Source organism: Aspergillus fijiensis (genome assembly GCF_003184825.1).
Source record: "Aspergillus fijiensis CBS 313.89 unplaced genomic scaffold BO72scaffold_19, whole genome shotgun sequence".
NCBI classification, from domain to species: Eukaryota; Fungi; Ascomycota; class Eurotiomycetes; order Eurotiales; family Aspergillaceae; genus Aspergillus; species Aspergillus fijiensis.
In genome coordinates, this window is record NW_024468995.1 from 98,563 (window position 1) to 116,997 (window position 18,435).

The window sequence follows — 18,435 nt, forward strand, 5'->3', positions numbered from 1 at the left end:
AGATTGATGCGGCCGAGGAGTTGTTGTCGTCAACTTGTGTTGAACCGTGGTTGCCTCGGCTTTGTTTATCGCCGTGCCTGCCGGATTCTTGTTTTTGGATTTCATCCTCCCTGCATTCATTCCATCGCCACCTCACCGGGTATTCAGACAATGTCTCTGAACACACCAGCGACTTACAAGCTTCAAGTTGCACGGTCTCTTGCATGAACAGTCCGAATATTCAGTCAGCGCACGGATTTCTTGGCAGTTGTAACTACCAACCCAGCCCAGCATCGAATAGTGATTGCTGTACTAATCATGCTTTCGTGGCTTCTTCGGAAGGAATCATAATGTCGATTTGAACACGGTTTCAGATCACATACACAATAGCTGAAAGCCACTTGCTCCACACCATCAAATAATAAATCTTGCGCTCATGGCGACGCCCACGGTGCCCAACCGGGGCTTGGTGGTGTTTTCTGGAGGAAGTGCCGCCAACAATCTAGTTGATGTCTTCAACTCGGTGCGCGAGACCAAGGATTGTCCGCTGAGCTATATTATCCCCATCAGCGACAACGGTGGCTCTTCTTCCGAGCTGATTCGGATCTTTGGTGGCCCTGGAATCGGCGATGTACGCAGTCAGTTCAAGCCCTCTTCACCTCCCCTGCCTTTCGGCGTGACCTTTTTTTCCTAACCATCGAAAAACAGGTAGATTAGTCCGTCTGATCCCAGAATCGCCGCCTCACTCAGAGCGCGCGGCGATCAAAACCCTCTTCAACCACCGCCTTCCAGCGGACGCAGTGCAGGCCCACGCCGAATGGCACTCGATCGTGGACGGCACCTCCGAGATCTGGAAGCTGATCACGCCGGCCAAAAAGGAGCTGATCCGCTCGTTCTTCAACCTCCTGAACCTGGAGATCCTCAAGCGCGCGCGACCCCCGTCCTCCACCTTCGACTTCACCTCCGCCAGCGTCGGCAACCTGTTCCTGACGGGCGCGCGCCTATTCAGCGGCAGCTTTGAAAGCGCCATCTACCTGCTGGGCAGCATCTGCGGAGTGCCCTCGGACCTGGTGCGGGTGATCCCGGCGATCAACTCCAACTTCTCGCACCACATCTCCGCGTCGCTGGCGGACGGGACCGTGATCGTGGGCCAGAACAGCATCTCGCATCCCAGCGAGGCGACGGCGCTGCGGCCGGGCTCGCGGCGGCCCAGCCTCCTCCTCGCCGACGGCGGCGAATGCCTGGAGGAGGCGGACGACTCGGGCGCCTTCTCCTACGAGGACGACCACCCGCCGGGCTCGCTGCCCACCCTCCGCAACAAGAACATCTCCTTCAGCAAGTCCGACAACGAGGACCTGCCCTCCCGCATCACCCGCATCTGGTACATCAACCCCTACGGCCAGGAGATCCGGCCCCCGGCCAACCCGCGCGTCATCGAGGCCCTGCGCGACGCCCAGGCCATCGTCTACAGCATCGGCTCCCTGTACACCTCGCTGATCCCCTCGCTTATCCTCCGCGGCGTCGGCCACGCCATCGCCACCGGTCCCGCCCGCCACAAGATCCTCATCCTGAACGGCTCCCTCGACCGCGAGACCGGACCCCCCGCCGCCCCCTTCTCGGCCGCCGACTTCGTCGAGGCCATCACCCGCGCCGGAGAAGAAAGCCGCGGCCGCGCCGTGTTGGACGCAAACCAACAACCGCTGAGTGACCAGCCCCTGCCGTACACCGCCTACGTCACCCATGTCCTGCACCTGGAAGGGCCCGGCACCCCCGCGGTGGACAAGTACCGTCTCGCCGCCATGGGGATCGAGACCCTCCGGCTCTACGGGCGCAAGATCACCAGCCCCGGCGCCGACGGGGAGGAGGTCGCCGTGGGGATGAAGTACGACGCGACCGCCTTGACCCAGGCCCTGGAGGTGGTTCTCGGAAGGAAAGGCGACGCCATGCTGCGCGGAGGGGAGAATAATGGGCTGAGTAGGAGGAATACCCTAGACCCCGGGAGGAAGAAGGCATGAGAGATGGAATGTCTTTGTATCGTATTACCGTTATCGTACAAGAGTAGAGCTTAGCTCCTTATAGATCATTGCTCCTAAATAATCTCATTCATCTAATCATGTTAAGCTTTACTTGCAATCTTATCAAAGACCAAGAACGTAGACGTCAGCACTAGTTCCTTCTACTCATATAATCTTGCACAGAAAAAAGGTCTTTTTGATTTTTTTACTTTTGATTCTGATTCAAATAGTTCACATCAAAATTGCACCGCCCCCAATTAAAACACCGATGTAAGTCCAACAGATATATGTCGTCCACACTTGAGAGCAAGCAAAGGGAAAGAAAAAAATGCCCCGCCAAAATGCAACATCCCCTTTCGACGCCCTTTCCAATGCTTTTATTGCAATACAAAAGATTTTTCCAGCACACAGAATACATGTCAGAAGAAGAGAGTGAGAGAGAGATCGGATGAGACATGAGGTTGAGGTAGTAGCTTGGGAGTCAGTCTGTCGACCAGCAAGAAGACAAGCTTTATTATATATACAGGAGAAGGACCAAAAAGGGTTGAGGAAGGGTTGAGGAGTCAAGAAGAGCCATGATCACGCGCGGGCGGAATGTCGGGGTTTCCAGTTCTGGCGATTGAAACTGACGTGGGGAGACCTGCTCCCTTGCTGCGAGAAGCCGCTGCCCCGGTAGCCCGGCGTGTAGATGGTCGCGCCGACGTCCATCAGGATGGCCTTTTGGGGCTCCGCTGCTGGAAGTGCGGTAGTGCGGGGGCGGCCGCGGCCCTGGCTGGTGCCGGCGGCGGGGGACTGAGTGGCTGCCGCTGCCGCTGCTGCAGCCATCGTGGTTTTCTCTTTGGTGAGCTCCTTGACGATCTCTCGGAGTTCCGCGTCGTCCTTGGTGATCTGGGCCCGGATGAAGGATGGGTGGTTGGAATCGGGCAGCGCGGACATGACCGTCGGGCGTGGTTTGTAGGCGTACTTCTCGGGGGTCGGGGGGATGCTGGGCTCGATGGAAGGATCCAGCCGCGCTTGCTCGCTCTTGTCCAGGAGTTTGACGATGTCTAAGCTTTCGCCGTGCGGGATCTTGTGCGGATGGGATGGGGTTACGCAGTCCATGTCCACTTCTTTGCGGAGGACGTGGTCGATGTCAACGGCGGAGAAGTAGGCGCAAGATTGGGGGAGGTCGTGGATCCCAACTTGCTCCGAGAACATAGCACGGGTCCAGACGTTCGCCACTTGCAGCGCGAGGGCCGCGCGGTATCTATCTTCATCTTTGACGAGGTATCGGATTTCATCGTGCACGGTGATCGCTAGTCGAGCAGCGATGTTGAAGCGCCGGATTAGATAGTCCATTGCGACGATCAGCAGATGCAGATAATCAACACCGGAGGACTGAATGGCCCAATTAATCCTTGACGTCATGAAGCTGCCCTTGTTGATGAAGCGCCGCATCAATGCCTCCGTGATACCTGCTCCCAGCGTCGGGGTCCTCGGTCTTTCTTGCTCAGCGAACTCCTCCAGCTTGTTGAACACGAATGACTCGGTGCCACCTCTCCAGAATGGAGTATCACTGATAAGGCGCCGGGTCGTCCGAGTGCCCTTGGTCTCTTTGTACAGCTTACTCGCTACCTCCTGTGTTTCCTTCTCGTTCATCGATGGGTTGAACTGTCTCAGCAGAGTAGCCGCGAACTTCACTCCGGCTCCGTAGATACGTCCATAGTTGAAAACCTTGGCGTCGTTGCGAGAAATGCCTAGGATTGAAGCGGTACGCGAGTGCATATCCGTCCCGGCAGCTTTGGAACCTTCCAGCGTCATGAAACCGATGGCATTTCCACCGTGAATCTGGAATTGAGCATCTCCAATGAGACTCGCGATCCACAACTCTTGTGAGTCCACGTCGGCACCGACAAAAGAATAGCCCGGTGGAGCTTTGATCATGGCCTTCAGCTCAGAGCCAACGCGGTTGCCTTTCGCATTACTTGCAGTAAGCCAGGTATTTTCAACAGCTCTTCGTGTGATAGTACCCATGGGGATAATCTGGGGAAGAATGAAACCTAGACGAGTCTCATCAGTCTTGGTTGGTTCCACATCTCGCACCTGATCTTGGTAAACCACCAGTTGACTCGTAATGCGATCACGAGCGCTGATCCAATATGAGCAGGATGCATTCATCTCCAAAGCCTCCTTAGCGAGGGCATACTGGGATGAAAGAGTTCCACGTTCAAAATACTGCATGTAGCCTTTCGCTAAGGGATTCACACATCGTGCTGTGGGCCCGTCTTTATGTGGCAGCTTAAAGTAAGCATGCTTCCGGTCATTTTTGAGCTCGAGGATCTTCTCCTCCGACATGTCACAAATCACCACTGGCTGATTGTCGTACTTCTTCGCATGTTCGCGAGGAACCTTGAAAGTCCATCCGTGCTTGTCGGACCAAGTCAAAGGGTATCCATCCCACGACAGCTTGAGAAGAATCGGGGCAATTCGCGTCCGGACACTGAGGTTGATGTCTGCATCGATCTTGGGAAAAAGATCTTTATACCACTTAGGCATGCCCGGCTTTTTTTGCCTGGCGGCTGGCCGCGGAGGATCGTTCTTCTTCTTTCCCTTGACCATTTTGATTTCCTGGCCAGACCAGTCCAGCTGCCGTAACCATGGATCATTTGTAAATGTCTCGGGAGAGTCTTTGACTTTTAGAGCTTCATTGCACAGCTCGACCATTTTCTTTTGGACATCCTCAAGTCGTTGATGGTATGTCGCCTCTGCGTTGACGAGATATTCCTGCCATGTCTGATTGACGGGCAAAATCACCGAGGAGAGATGCCTCAAAGCCCCGAAGCTAACGGGGTGCGGACAGACCTCAAGGAAATTCGGGAAGACCTTCTTGTAAACACGATGGGTGATTGCAACATCTGCTGCACAATAGTCGAGTAATTCCTCCAGCTTCTCCACAATCTCCTCCCTGCTAAGCTCGCCAAAGTAGTCTCGTTGTGACTTGTCAATCGTAACATCACAATGAAACTTGGCCACATCTCGAAGCGAGTTCACCGAACTTCTTCCGATCCAGAGTTCCTCCTCCTCTTCGCTGAGCATTTTGTTTTCGAGTAAGGCTGCCAACTCCACTGAGTTGCTCTCATTGGTGATCTTGTCCCGAAGATCTTTATTTTTCTTGTGACGCATCCAGGTTGGTCTCTGCTGTGAACACATCCCGTTGACTGCAACGTGTAGAGACATTGTATCGAGGAAGAAATTGCGAGTCTGGCCCATGTCGTATTCTTCAAGCACGCGAGCTCTATCATAGCCGATGTTATGTCCCACAATGATACGTGACTTTGATGGGTCTCCGAGAGGTACCAGTTGAATCTCATTCTCCGTCTCGCCCAGCAGCCAAGGCGAAATCCACGCATACCAAGCCGTAGGACTAACTGCGCACGCCATGACCGCAAAAGAATGTACTTTGTACAGTACTTCGGTGTCGAAGGTCAGAATCGATTCGTTGGGTGCATCCACGGCTTCCCAGGAGCCGTCGGAATTATACTTCGTCCATCCGCTACGGTTCACCCATTTGCGTGGCTTTTCTGGCGAGTTGACAGTGATATATTCCTTCGCAAGCGATAGGTACGGTTCTGAGCAGTCCATTCCTAGCTTGAAAAAGTGTTCATCTAGCGATTGTCCTTGGAGGGTTGGCATATCGAAGGCAACGGGCTCGGTGGCATCCTGGGATTTTCCGAGCAAATCATGCCTGGATAGATGTTCTTTTGCTAAGGCGACAAGGTTTGGGTCGGGAGGATCTGATTTCGTGGGGAATACTTGAGAATATACATGGTCGCTCAGCTGTTGGACTCCAATCTCGTTAAACCTAGCCAGAGCAGGGACTGCGCCATTAGTACTTAATTTCTGACACATTTATAGATCCGAGCTATGAGTTACCGGAAAGTGAGCCCTTATCCGCGCTCTTCCTACCAGACTCATTGGTGGTTGATTGAGTAGCGAGGTATCTTGATATTTGTACTGTCCCTTTGCGAGGGATGCGAGACGAACGCAATCTCTGCGAAAAAAAGATAGCTGCATCCCTGCGACAGGGAGCGCAGGGGATACTCCAGAGCATGATGTCAAGCGGATAAAGTAATATAGATCAGTCCATGGTATGACGATTTGAGATGTCGCAGCCGATGCTGCGCAATGAAGAGTGCGACCGAGCTTTGGGGATTGGAATCTTTTGGCTCACAAGGAGGGCCGGGCGATCGTCTTTTCTTTCCTATTGGGCTATTTCGGCGTCATGATGAGAAATACTGGAAGATCGATGTTCCGTGACTTCGACCGCCTTCCTATCAAAGGTAGCCAACCGCTTATCGCCAACCGCGATAAGATCAGTGGCAGCAGATCTTCTCCGCCACGCTTGACTGAGACGATTCAGTCTGCCTTCACTCTCTTGATTTGTTTTCTAGAAACTAAAGTCTTGACCATGGATATCCGCCGTTACTCCTTAGACTCGTCACCAACAAGCCCAAGTGACCATCCGACGGAGTTCCCAGACCCCAAGCGACGCCGCATAGCCCCTCCCTTCCAGCTTGACGGACAGTCAAGTGAGGCGGCATCTATCGACTTGACCGAGACCGAGGAGATGTCGGAAATCTCGAAAACACAGGCGAAGCAGCGGGCAGATGCCATTCTCGCACAGCAGTCACTTGAGAATAATGCTGAATCAATCTTTGCTGCTTACAAGTGCCCCGTGTGTATGGACACTCCCGTAGATGCTACCAGTACTGTGTGTGGTATGGCTTTGGATTCCAGTGTCAACTCCAGATTGGCGGGGGCGAACGCTTACAATTCAATCTAACTTTGCATAGGACATCTTTTTTGTCACAAATGCATCACCGATACCCTAAAGTTCAGCGAAGAACGGTCAGACTCTACTAGTAAATCGCCGAAAGGCACTTGCCCGGTGTGCCGGAAGCCTTTGTCACGAAACGACGTCGCAGGTCCGAAACGACATTTAATACCTCTGCAGATAAAGCTGCTGCGGCGGAAGAGAAACACAGGGAACACTTCGGCTGCATGAGGGAGCTTTTGCTCGGCGAGTGACCAGGGCGGAGTATGAAACTCCCGGCATGTGCTCAGGGCGGAGTATCATACTGCGCAGACCTTGCGATCTCGCCACCGAACTTGATAATGAATACTATCTGACGACTACCGACGTTGCTACGCTACGACGTGTCATGGTGCATTGAGCAGGGGCTGCCGTGGCTGTACACAGTAGCGGCGACCATAACCTTCTGACACCAAAGGAGCCCAGATTAGGGCGATCGGAGCCTCTCTCACAACATACAATGATGATATCTCTCCATGACGCTATTGCAATGAAACCTACAAATGGAGCTTGAGCTTTGGCAATCTCGTTGAGTGTGCGAGACGCTCAGGCAGGGGTCTCAAAAGATGAACACTATGATTCTGACCCACACAATGCGAGAGAGGCCCCTCGTTAGACCATCGAGGAGACGGGAATCGCTCTAGAGCCTTGCGTTGTTTTCTAGCGGGCTGGCGAGTGGTGGAACATTACAGTACAGAAAGAAGCCAAGAGATATGCTCACTGTAGCCAAGAGAAATTGCATGGACCTTGCAAGGTTTAAATCTTTACTTAGTTGATGTTGACGAACTACGCTTCCTTATCTATTCTTCTTAGTCTTCTTCGTACTATAGTCCCAACTGACTTCACTGTAAAAGTGAGTGTTCAAATTAAGCCTGAAGAATGTATCGTCCGCGGAATGGTATGACCGAGTCGACGTCATTTCCCCGCGGTGATGCGGCATCCCCTTTACGGGCGGCATCTTCGTGCAAATGCCCCGTGCACCTGCCGCACACCATCACTACAAATCCTACAAATCTCCGAGATTTCCAGGCTTTGAAGGATTCCGACAACCATCATCTCAGGCTGATCAACTTATGGCATACTCTGTTCTCTGTGTCTCAGAACTACCCTGGATGTTGAATCCATGTTCAATGCAGAACTTCTCCACTGACCCAAGCCCCCGCAGCCAGGCCGTAATCTGGATGCCATGAGTGTCCATTCCTTTGACCATGCGCAGACCGCAGAATTACCATCCACCTCTCACCAGGTAGAAGACATCGAAGCCAACCCACGTCCTCAGGATCCACCGATCTCGCCAACCACGCGGGCGCCTCCGTCTCCGGACGCGTTTACCACGGCTGCGAGGCTCAACTCGCGGGACACTGCCAGGATTCGCAGGCGGCGTTCAACCACCGCGCGCTCATACTATCGCGAAGATGGCGCCCATGACCAGAACTGGCAGCCTGGCGAGGAGCCGGGCATTGACCCAAATCAGCCACTGCCGGCCTACAATGCCGAGTGGATGGCTGCAACCGCCGCCGACCTGTACAAACGCTGTGAGATCTCCGTCGTGGACTTTTCGCAACATGAGATGCGCCAGTACATCCTCGACAACGATACTCTAGAACCTTTCCTTGCGCGCGAGAGGGAGCCCTGGGTGCAGTGTCGGTGGATCAACGTCAACGGGCTGAGCTGGGATGTGATTCGAATTCTCGGAAACCACAAATGCCTGCATCGGCTTGCCATCGAGGATCTGATCAACGAGACTAACCGCACCAAAGTGGACTGGTACTCGGATCATGCGTACATCGTTCTCAAGTTGCAGAAGCTGATCAAGCTGAAAGATGATGAGGAGGATAGTGATTCGGATGATAGCAGCGACGGCGGACACGGCCCATGGACGAACGATCGCAAGAGCTCCACGGCCAGCACAATTTCACTGAAACGGCCCACTAAACGCACAGTGATCCTGGAGGCTTTGAAGGATATCTTTAGATCTAAGTCATCCGCTCGAGATGGTTCAGGTAGACGTACGTCCAGTGGGCTAGGCAAGGCTGCCTCCAAAGTGTCCGGCCTGAGTGACCTGGAGAATGAACTCCCACCTCGCAGCATTCAGCGGCTCCGTGGCGGCCCAAACGAAGAGCGTATCGCCTTCATGGAACGGCACGCCATCCTGGCTGCGAAGCGGTTGTGCGTTATTCTCGAACAGGTGTCTATTTTCCTTCACTCAGACAATACCGTGACGTCGTTCTTCGAGAACAGTGCAGACGATATCGAAGCCCCGATTGTGAGGCGACTGAGCTCTCCGGAGACTATCTTACGTCAGTCGTGCGACGCTAGTATGATTGTGCAGGCGATACTAGACGCTATCATTGATCTTGCCATACCTGTGACGACCGCCTACCAGGATGCCATAGGTGACCTGGAACTGGAAGTCCTGACCGACCCTGACGTTGACCAGTCTAAGAGTCTCTACGTCCTCACATCCGAGATTGCTATTCTGCGGAACTTCATGCAGCCCATCGCTACAATAATCAACGCACTGCGAGACCACCGTTCGGAACCTATTCATACGCCTGGCCTAGGAGCGTTCAAGAACATTGGTACGAGTAGCCCTGCAGGCGACGGGACGCCATTCATCGGGACCGCCACGCCAAATCTGAAAAGTCTAGGTGGTTCGAGCGTATCAATTAGTCCTCTATGCCACACCTATCTGGGTGATGCACTGGATCACTGTATCACGATTGTCGAAGGCTACGACCAAATGCGAAGGGCTGCCGATAACATGATTGATCTAATCTTCAACACCATCGGTGAGTTTTGACACACGGCGTTGGGTTTGAGCGTGAGCTAATATTTTGCAGGTGCATATCAGAACGAGAGCATGAAGCAACTCACATTGGTGACGTGTTTCTACCTTCCTCTGACTTTCTTGACGGTATGCTGGAGCAAATGGCTGCCACGAGTTTTTCTTTACTGATCTCTACCTGTAGGGCTACTTCGGAATGAACTTTGATGACTTCTCTGGCATTCATCACAGCGATTCGTGCGTTCATCCAGTCCAAAAACTCCCTAACCTCGACACTAACGTCAACGCCTAGATATTTCTGGATGATCGCCGTTCCGTTCGTTTTTGCGACCACCATGTTTCTGATGTAAGATTGTCTCTTCCCTGATCTCCCCAAGAGCAATATTAATGGCTTCTCCAGGCGCGACAAACTCCAGCGCTACGTGGTTTCGCTCGCGCAGAAACGACTCATCACCAGCTCCAGAAAGAGGCGACAGAGGAAGAAGGCCACGGAAAAGACCTGACCCCTTGGCATTAGAGTTAAATTCTTCCATTTTGTTGCTCGGATACCCATGATGCAACTAGAATAACTACGTTGCAAAGATTCCTTAATTGTATAGATGAACCCCAGGTGTTACATAGCATGGCCCAACATCATCAAGCCCACACGATTACGTGCGGGGCAGTGAATGGTGCAAGACAAACAATAATAGTACATATAATACATAGGCTAGTCAGGACCTGACTCACGGCTGTACGATCCAATCCCATCACAACGCCTTGCGCTTGAAAGCCCAGTAAGCCTTCCAGGGCAACGTCCAATCTGAGCGCAGCAGCTCCGGGCGGAAGATGTCGAAGTCGAAACTCTCGAGCCGAGCCAACCACAGCCGCGTGGGGATGGCCGGCATCAAGACGCCGAACGCGCGGTTAACCTCCTCCAAGGGCGTCTCCGCCCGCTGCTGCTGGGTGTGGGTGTGCTCATACGTATGGCCTTCCTCGCCCTCGTGCTCGAACTCATGCCCCACATCCTGGCCGGCGCGGAGGTTGCTCAACATCTGCTGCGCGGTGATGAGGTGGTCGTTCGCCCGCGTCGCCACTGTAAAAACCGCATCGCGCAGGCCCGGCGCCTCGGCCCCCTGCCGGAAAACGTCCTCCTCGCGCAACCCAGCCTGGGCCATCACATCCAGCGGCAGCATCACGGCGCCCTGCTTGTTGTTATACTGCCCGACCCCGGCGCCAGGGTTCTGTTGCTGCTGCTGCTGCTGCTGCTGCTGCTGCTGCGGAAAGGCGACGAGCGGCAAGCCGCGCAGCACGGCGGCGATGCCGACGGCCTTGCCGACGTGGGAGGCCAGATGATCGGCGGTGACGGAGGCCATGGGCAGCGCGGACAGGGTCAGGTAGAAGAGGGTGGAGTAGGTGTTCTCGGCGTAGGTTTCGAGCGCGGCGAGGGTCGGGTACGGGTCGTTGGTGAGGGTCTGCTCGCGCGCGTTGATCAGCCGGGTCAGCCAGCCTTTGCTGATGCGCGCGGTGCCGCCGGTGCGGGTGTGCAGGTCCTCGATCGCCGCCGCCAGCAGGATCGCGATCGGCTCTTTCGGGGGACGGCCCGCCAGCGTCTTAGTCACGGCGTCGCGCCAGTACTGCAGCCGCATCAGGCCGATCGTGTGCGACGAGGTCGTGTCCGGGATCAGCGAGAGGGAGACGTTGAGGGCGCGCAGCGCGAAGTACATGGGGCGCGCATGCTGCGGGATGAAGGTGTGCAGGAGGTAGGCTGGGCTATCGTACTTTCTGTTTGTAATAATAAGAAAGGGGTTATTAGATGAGAGCTAGGCTGGGAAGCGGAGCTTTACGTACTGTAGGAGGTTTGAGCAGTAGGCTTGAGCAGCTTGGACTTCGGCTTCCGCTGCGGATGATCGACCCTGGAAGTGGCGCTTTTGAGGGCGCTGTGGTCGCGTGCGAGCCAGAGACCGGCGGCATAGCTGCTCGCTTGTGCGACATGGCTGGATGAATTTGTTGGAGAGAGACATTGCTGGCTGGGACGGTGCGGGTGGAGGAGGGTGGGGATTTTTGGTTAGATGAGGTTATTGCGGAGGTCGTTTATCGCTGCCGTGGCACATTGTATAGTTATATGAGACTATTCCTTCGCAGGCGTGGTCAGTTCGAAGTCCAATTGGAAGCCGATAAGAATAGATAGCATCACCTACACGTCAATTGAGGCTCATTGTCAGTTTTTCTGGTCAGGCGAATGTCGTTCAGTCCGAGGTTAAGCTTAAGCTGAAGCAAGCCGATTTAGTCCAAATTTTATTGGGCGAAGCGGGTGGAACACGAAATGACGTCGGGCCGACCTGCAAATCGCGTCTCGGCGCGTCTCATTCTTTCTGCTTAAGTGGATTTTTGCCCCAGGAACGTTGGAAAAAAACCCCCCAAATAGCAACATTCAGGGGGAGATGATTGACGCAGGATGCATTTTCAGGATGCCGATGGACGACCTTTGAAGAAGCGACGGTTTTTCGCCGACGATGAGGATGTTTCGCCTCCTCACTCAGCCAGCGATGGTCTCACTGCTGCGGACTCTGAAGTACCGGCTTCGACCCTGTTGAAGGACTCTAATGAGGAGTCCCTTGCTCAGAACACCCAAGATGCTGACTTGACCTCGTCACACTCACCTGTCGTTTTACCAGACGCCAACGCAGTCCCTCATGAGGAGGCTTCTCCCGCGAAGCACGACTTGCCACCGTCCCATCTGGACGCAGAAATCTTAGAGCGACAGAGCGTTGACGACGGATTTGATACGGCCACCTTCCTTGCCATAGTTGGACAAGACGTCCCTCAACACACCCTCATCAAAATCCGCAAAGCAGCCGGTGGTGACCTCGAACGGGCCGTGAACATTTTCTTCGATGGATCCTGGAAAAGCCCTCCGACTGCCACCTTGAGCCAGACCACACTCCTACCCCGCGAGCGAACCCTTCCCGCGCAACCATCTCCACCCACGACCCGTCCATCACCGGTCTCCTCGAACGGGACACACGTCACAGATAAAGCCAGTCCACGAGTGAAGTCACAACCTCAGCTCAGATACATCGGCGCATTCGGCGTCGGGGCGTGGGCTACGAGGAGTGGCGTGGGGCTCGTCAAGCATGGGGAGCATGTCAATATTGAGCGCGCGCGGTCTCAACCCGTTGCGAAACGGGGTCGCACGGGCAAAATGATCAGCAATCAGAAGGGCGATGTCCTCACACGGTTCACCACGAAATCCGGCCAGGAGATCGGGCGTCTGCCTCGGGAAACGGCCGAATGGGTATCGACACTGATCGACCAAAAGGTTTGCAAGCTCGAGGGGGTCTGCGTCTTCGCGCCAGACAGGATCCGTGTGAACGATACGATTTATCTGCAGCTGTGGTGCTATCTGCGCATCGAAGCGTTTCAACCTCAGATCCTCGATGACACCACTGACGACAACAGGTCGACCACTATATTCGAGGAGAAGGAAAGCGTCGAAGAGAAGAAATTGCGGCTCCGTCAGGTCGCGCTGGTGAAGCTCTTCGATGAGATCGGTCTCCAACCGACTTCCATCAACGATATGACCCGGAAGCATAAGAAAGAGGGATTGCTGCGTGCAGCAGAGATGGCCGATCAGTATGACCGGGTCAAGAAAGAGAACCAGTCGAACAACGACTCATCGGGAGAGGAAGAAACCCCGGAGCTGGAAGAGGACCAGCTTGATACGCTGTACAAGAAAGCTCAGTCGTTCGACTTTAGTATGCCGGAAGCGCATCCTCCGGCCACGTTTACGATGGACCTGCGAAAGTACCAGCGACAAGCACTGTATTGGATGCTGGCGAAGGAAAAGAACAAAGAGTCCGCAAGGGAAGAGTCTCTGCATCCTCTGTGGGAAGAATATTCTTGGCCGACGAAAGATGTGGATGACAAGGAGTTGCCTGCGGTGGACGGAGTGGACCATTTCTACGTCAATCCGTACTCTGGGATGCTGACCCTCGAATTTCCCAAGCAGGAGCAACATTGTCTCGGTGGGATCTTGGCTGATGAGATGGGTCTGGGTAAGACCATCGAGATGCTAAGTCTGGTCCATGCTCATAGGAATGAGCCCCAGAGTTCTGGTGGCTTGGTGAGGCTTCCACAGGCCTCTGCGGGCAGGGTTTTTGCCCCTTATACGACCCTAGTCATTGCACCAACATCACTGCTTGCGCAGTGGGAGAGTGAATCATTGAAAGCTTCTCAGCCCGGCTCGATGAAGGTCCTGATGTACTATGGGACGGAAAAGAATGTTAACCTCAGAGATTTGTGTGCTGCAGGCAATGCCGCTGCGCCCAACGTGATTATCACGAGTTACGGAGTCGTACTCGCAGAGCACCGTCACCATACGTCCACCGTCCTATCTCAAATGGGCTCGGGCGGCTTGTTCTCTCTGGACTTCTTTCGGATCATCATCGACGAAGCTCACATGATCAAGAATCGTCAGTCCAAATCCGCAAAGGCGTGCTACGACCTGAGCGCAACTCATCGATGGGTCCTCACCGGCACACCGATCGTCAACCGGTTGGAGGATCTGTTCAGTCTGGTGCGGTTCCTGAAGGTCGAGCCCTGGAACAACTTTTCCTTCTGGAAAACATTCATCACCGTGCCATTCGAGTCGAAAGACTACGTGCGCGCTTTGAATGTCGTACAAACAGTGCTTGAGCCGCTGGTCCTCCGTCGGACCAAGACCATGAAGACACCTGAGGGTGAGCCCCTGGTACCGCTGCCACGGAGAACGATTCAGATCGAAGAGGTCGAGCTTCCGGAGCAAGAGCGTGAGATCTACGACCTAATCTACACCCGCGCTAAGCAGACCTTCAACAGCAATGTTGAAGCCGGCACCCTACTGAAGTCGTACTCGACAATTTTCGCACAGATCCTCCGTCTCCGTCAGACATGTTGCCACCCCATCCTCACGCGCAACAAGTCGATTGTGGCCGACGAGGAAGACGCCGCCGCCGCCGCCGATGGAGCCAGTGATCTCAAGGACGACATGGACCTACAAGAGCTGATCGACCGCTTCAAAGCCACCACCGAAGCAGCAGGCACCGAGCAGGCTCAAGACTCTCAAGCCAGATTCACCTCGCACGCACTGCGACAGATCCAAACCGAGTCCAGCGGGGAGTGTCCGATCTGCTCTGAAGAGCCCATGATCGACCCCGCCGTGACGGCATGCTGGCACAGTGCGTGCAAGAAATGTCTCGAAGACTATATCCGCCACCAGACGGACAAAGGCGTACCACCGCGTTGCTTCTCCTGCCGCGCGCCGGTCACCTCCAAAGACATCTTCGAGGTAGTTCGGCACCCGTCCCAGTCGCAGTCCCCGGTGTCCACGCCCACGACCGAAGAAACAGATTTATACAACAGCACGCCGCCGCTCGGCTCGCAAGCGCCGCCACCACCACCACCGCGCATCTCCCTCCGCCGCATCAACCCTCTTTCCCCTTCCGCACACACCTCCGCCAAGATCCATTCCCTCCTCAACCACATCACGCGCCTCCCCGCCAACAACAAAGCGGTCGTCTTCTCCCAGTTCACCAGTTTCCTGGATCTCATCTCCCCGCAACTGACGCGGGCCGGGATCCCGCACGTGCGGTTGGACGGCACGATGCCGCAGAAAGCCCGCGCCGAGACCCTGGCGCAGTTCAACCAGACCGAAACGTTTCTGTCTGAGGAAGACGACGTCGCGGACGAGGCAGACATACTTCTCGACGGCGCCAAACCCAGGCGAAACCCCAGACCTTCGGCTTCATCATCCACCCCCAACCCCCGCGTGCTCCTGATCAGCCTCCGCGCCGGCGGCGTGGGCCTCAACCTCACCGTCGCCAACCACGTGTTCATGATGGACCCGTGGTGGAGCTTCGCGATCGAGGCGCAGGCGATCGACCGCGTGCACCGCATGGGCCAGCTGCGGGACGTCTCGGTCACGCGCTTCGTGGTCAAGGACTCGATCGAGGGCCGGATGCTGCGGGTGCAGGAGCGGAAGATGAACATCGCGAGCTCGTTGGGCTTGCGGGTCGGCGGGGATGGGTCCGAGGATGAGAAGAAGAAGGAGCGGATTGAGGAGTTGCGGTTGTTGTTCGAGTAGGTCGGCGTAAGTGCCTGGGCACGTGAGTGCCCTGGAGCTGGTGCTGGAGCCTAGGTACCGCTGCTGATGCTTAAAGGAGATGGAGTGGAGGAACAATAGAGTAGGAGTTATACATGATACCATTGCATTTTCGGGCTTGTTGGATAGGATCGGTGTAGACTAATGTCACTATGCATACTTCAATGAGTTTATTGACCATAGGCTGATTCACATCTAAATTCTCTTATTCGACTACCAACAAAAAATAACCTGCATCCCATCCACAAACAGACCCGGACTAATACAAATCCAAACCCAAACGCCTCAAATTCCCACCCATCAAACACATTCAACTGAGCAGTAGCAGGACATGATATCATACGCAGCCCCCATCTCCATCTTCACCACCCCTGTTCCCCAACACTAAGACCGGAATCTCTACTTACTTCCCATGGTGCAGCACCTTCCCCACCTTCTCCTTCAAATGCGCCATCTTGCCCTGCCCATGGCCCTTCCCGTGCTTCTCGACCTCGTCCGCTGCTCCAGTTCCAGCTCCACCAGCATCTACACACAAGTCAGTAACGCACACTCCCAGTCCTGGAATCGAAAGATACGCACCAGACTTCGCAGGACCCCCCTTCGAGCCCAGCCGCTTCTCGAACTCGAACGGCTCGCGCGGCGCCGGGGTCTGCGGGCCCTTGAGCGCCTCCTCGCTGACTTTGGTGTTGCCGCGGGGCAGAGTGTCGGTCGCGGTCGCTGTCGCTGTCTCGGTCTCGTGGTGTTCTCGCGCTGTGGGAGATGTGGTCGAGTCCCGGGCTTCCTTGGTTTCGTTGGTGGGGCCGACGGATTCGGTGTCTGATGCTGCTGCGTCTGCTGCGCCTGCTGCGCTGGTGGGTTGTGTGGCTGTGGATGTGGTGGTGGGTTTGAGCTGCTGCTGCTGCTGCTGGGGTTGAGATGTGGTGGTGGTGGAGGTGGAGGGTTTCGTCTTGGATGAACTATAAGCCTTGTCGTCGGCGGAGATGCTGGAGTCGGGGATGGTCGCGGGCGTGTCTCGGGTTTGGAGGGCGCCTGTGCCGGTGCTGCCGCCGGCTGTGATGGGGGTAGCACCAGCAGCAGTGGAAGAGGATTTCTGCTCAGGCCCCATACCCTCCGGGGCAGGGAGTCCCCTATTCTCGTGCAGGATCTCATCCTTCTTCTCCTTCTCCTTCTCCTTCTCCTTCTCCTTCTCCTTCTCCTTCTCCTTCTCCCGGATAGCGAGCGTTTCTCCAGCTCCAGCTGCAGCTGCAGCCCCAGACCCAGACCCAGACCCAGACACCCCAACATAAGAAGGAACCTGACCCTTGGACGTAGCAGGCAAACTGCCTCTCTGCTCCGAGACCCCACCGGTACTCGACATCTGCGTCTTCCCCGCCGGCAACCCCACCCCCACCCCCGACGCAGCCAGCTGCTTCGCGCCATGCGACCCGCTACTCGGCGCGCCGGCCGCCTCAGCAGCAGCCGTGGGCGCCGCGGCGGTCAACGGGTCGGGGGTCTCCATTTTCTTTGGGGGTTGCTGCTGCTGCTGCAGGGGCTCGTCGACGATGACGCTCTTCAGCGCCACGTCGGCGTTGCTGGGCGACTTGGGGTTCTTGGCGTGGTCGTGGGCGGAGGTCCCCGTGACGGAGACGAGGGGCTCGGGGATCACGGCGGTGTTAGCGTTTGTGCGGGGGGCGCCGGGTTGGTCTTCTCCTGTTAGCTCTTGCGTGTATTGAGCCCCCGGGGGGGGGGGAAAGGATGATTATGGGACACGGGATGCCTGTGCAGATTTCCTGCCGTGTCTGGCCAAGTGGGACTAGACTCACCATCACGGTTCCCGCCATCGTACGGATCAGTCGCTGTGCCCTTTCCCTGGATTCCGGACAGGGGCTCGTCGCCGTGCGGTTGGAGCTGTTGCTGTTCGCCGGGTTGGAACTCGTTCCAGAGGGCGGTAGTGGCGTTGTTGAAGGTGCGGTTTAGAGTCTCCATTTTGGGTAGAGTACGCTTCTTTCTAGATGGGAGTGGAAGTCATGTAAGTTGGATTGATAATTGAGAAATGTGAGTGTGTGGGTGTGTGATGCTTTGTGTGACCGGAGTGAAGTATAAGCTGGCGGTAGGCACTCAGTATAAGGTAACAGTAGCTGAAAGTGGAACCACCACCTCTCGAACCTCAGCTCAGTTAAATCCGGGGGCTTTTAACGTCCAGCACCGCTCCAGGTTGGTACGTCAGTGGCTCGACGACAGCTGGGTGGCCAGTCAACTTCACTCTGTCTACTGCGTACCGCAGATCATCGGCCGCGATGTCATCACTCCCCTCTGACGTCATCCAATGTCCTCCTCACGTGGTGAGGTGAACCGTGGCCAACTGGTCAGTATCCGGGCAATCAACCCCGAAATTGGAGACAAGGTGGAGGACGACAAAGTCAATTGCAGAAGTAAATTGGAGCTATGAGTATCACTGCGGGCGAAGAATGTGTCATCTCACCCACATTCTTGGCTCATGTGGAAGCTATGAGTACTTTTGGGAAACACCCAGCCAGATCAACCGCCAACCGCCCCCAGTCAAAACAAGAAAACAGCCCGAACTAACCCGAACGATGCATTTAAAACACCTTAATTATCAAGGAAGCGAATCAAAATGCATGTATAAGAAAAAAAAGCCCAGCGTCGCTGCAAGGGCTCCATCCACTCGGCCACTCCAACG

At 55.3% G+C, this 18,435-nt stretch overlaps 7 protein-coding genes across 7 annotated transcripts; 4 read left to right on the forward strand and 3 right to left on the reverse strand.

The window, feature by feature from the left end:
- Positions 1–118: 118 nt before the first annotated feature.
- BO72DRAFT_447426 (gluconeogenesis factor YvcK family protein) lies at positions 119–2,077 on the forward strand. The gene is made up of 2 exons (XM_040944536.1): positions 119–617; positions 688–2,077. Exons 1-2 carry the CDS (start codon positions 416–418, stop codon positions 1,992–1,994), a joined length of 1,509 nt encoding a protein of 502 aa, XP_040801982.1. The 5' UTR covers positions 119–415; the 3' UTR covers positions 1,995–2,077.
- A 115-nt stretch (positions 2,078–2,192) lies between these two features.
- On the reverse strand, positions 2,193–6,204 carry BO72DRAFT_402645 (DNA-directed DNA polymerase gamma MIP1). Its single transcript, XM_040942218.1, has 2 exons — positions 5,907–6,204; positions 2,193–5,851 (listed from the first exon to the last, which is right to left on the reverse strand). Exons 1-2 carry the CDS (start codon positions 6,082–6,084, stop codon positions 2,574–2,576), a joined length of 3,456 nt encoding a protein of 1,151 aa, XP_040801983.1. The 5' UTR covers positions 6,085–6,204; the 3' UTR covers positions 2,193–2,573.
- Positions 6,205–6,546: 342 nt separating this feature from the next.
- BO72DRAFT_349420 (uncharacterized protein) lies at positions 6,547–7,017 on the forward strand (the record flags this gene model as incomplete). Its single annotated transcript, XM_040940683.1, has 2 exons — positions 6,547–6,751; positions 6,827–7,017. Coding segments are annotated over 2 exons (396 nt in total), but the record flags the coding sequence as incomplete, so codon positions are not given.
- Positions 7,018–7,682: 665 nt separating this feature from the next.
- On the forward strand, positions 7,683–10,357 carry BO72DRAFT_527124 (putative CorA family metal ion transporter). Its single transcript, XM_040950084.1, has 5 exons — positions 7,683–9,638; positions 9,690–9,763; positions 9,819–9,871; positions 9,927–9,980; positions 10,035–10,357. The coding sequence occupies exons 1-5, from the start codon at positions 8,033–8,035 to the stop codon at positions 10,135–10,137; spliced, it is 1,890 nt and encodes a 629-aa protein (XP_040801985.1). The 5' UTR covers positions 7,683–8,032; the 3' UTR covers positions 10,138–10,357.
- BO72DRAFT_82672 (uncharacterized protein) lies at positions 10,276–11,866 on the reverse strand. Its single transcript, XM_040950753.1, has 3 exons — positions 11,815–11,866; positions 11,465–11,744; positions 10,276–11,398 (listed from the first exon to the last, which is right to left on the reverse strand). The coding sequence occupies exons 2-3, from the start codon at positions 11,635–11,637 to the stop codon at positions 10,384–10,386; spliced, it is 1,188 nt and encodes a 395-aa protein (XP_040801986.1). The 5' UTR covers positions 11,638–11,744; positions 11,815–11,866; the 3' UTR covers positions 10,276–10,383.
- Positions 11,867–11,996: 130 nt separating this feature from the next.
- On the forward strand, positions 11,997–15,889 carry BO72DRAFT_447430 (DEAD/DEAH box helicase). Its single transcript, XM_040944537.1, has one exon. It carries the CDS (start codon positions 12,072–12,074, stop codon positions 15,735–15,737), a length of 3,666 nt encoding a protein of 1,221 aa, XP_040801987.1. The 5' UTR covers positions 11,997–12,071; the 3' UTR covers positions 15,738–15,889.
- Positions 15,890–16,158: 269 nt separating this feature from the next.
- Positions 16,159–17,720, reverse strand: BO72DRAFT_458180 (uncharacterized protein; the record flags this gene model as incomplete). Its single annotated transcript, XM_040946366.1, has 3 exons — positions 16,159–16,280; positions 16,335–17,444; positions 17,558–17,720. The coding sequence occupies 3 exons, from the start codon at positions 17,718–17,720 to the stop codon at positions 16,159–16,161; spliced, it is 1,395 nt and encodes a 464-aa protein (XP_040801988.1).
- Positions 17,721–18,435: the final 715 nt, after the last annotated feature.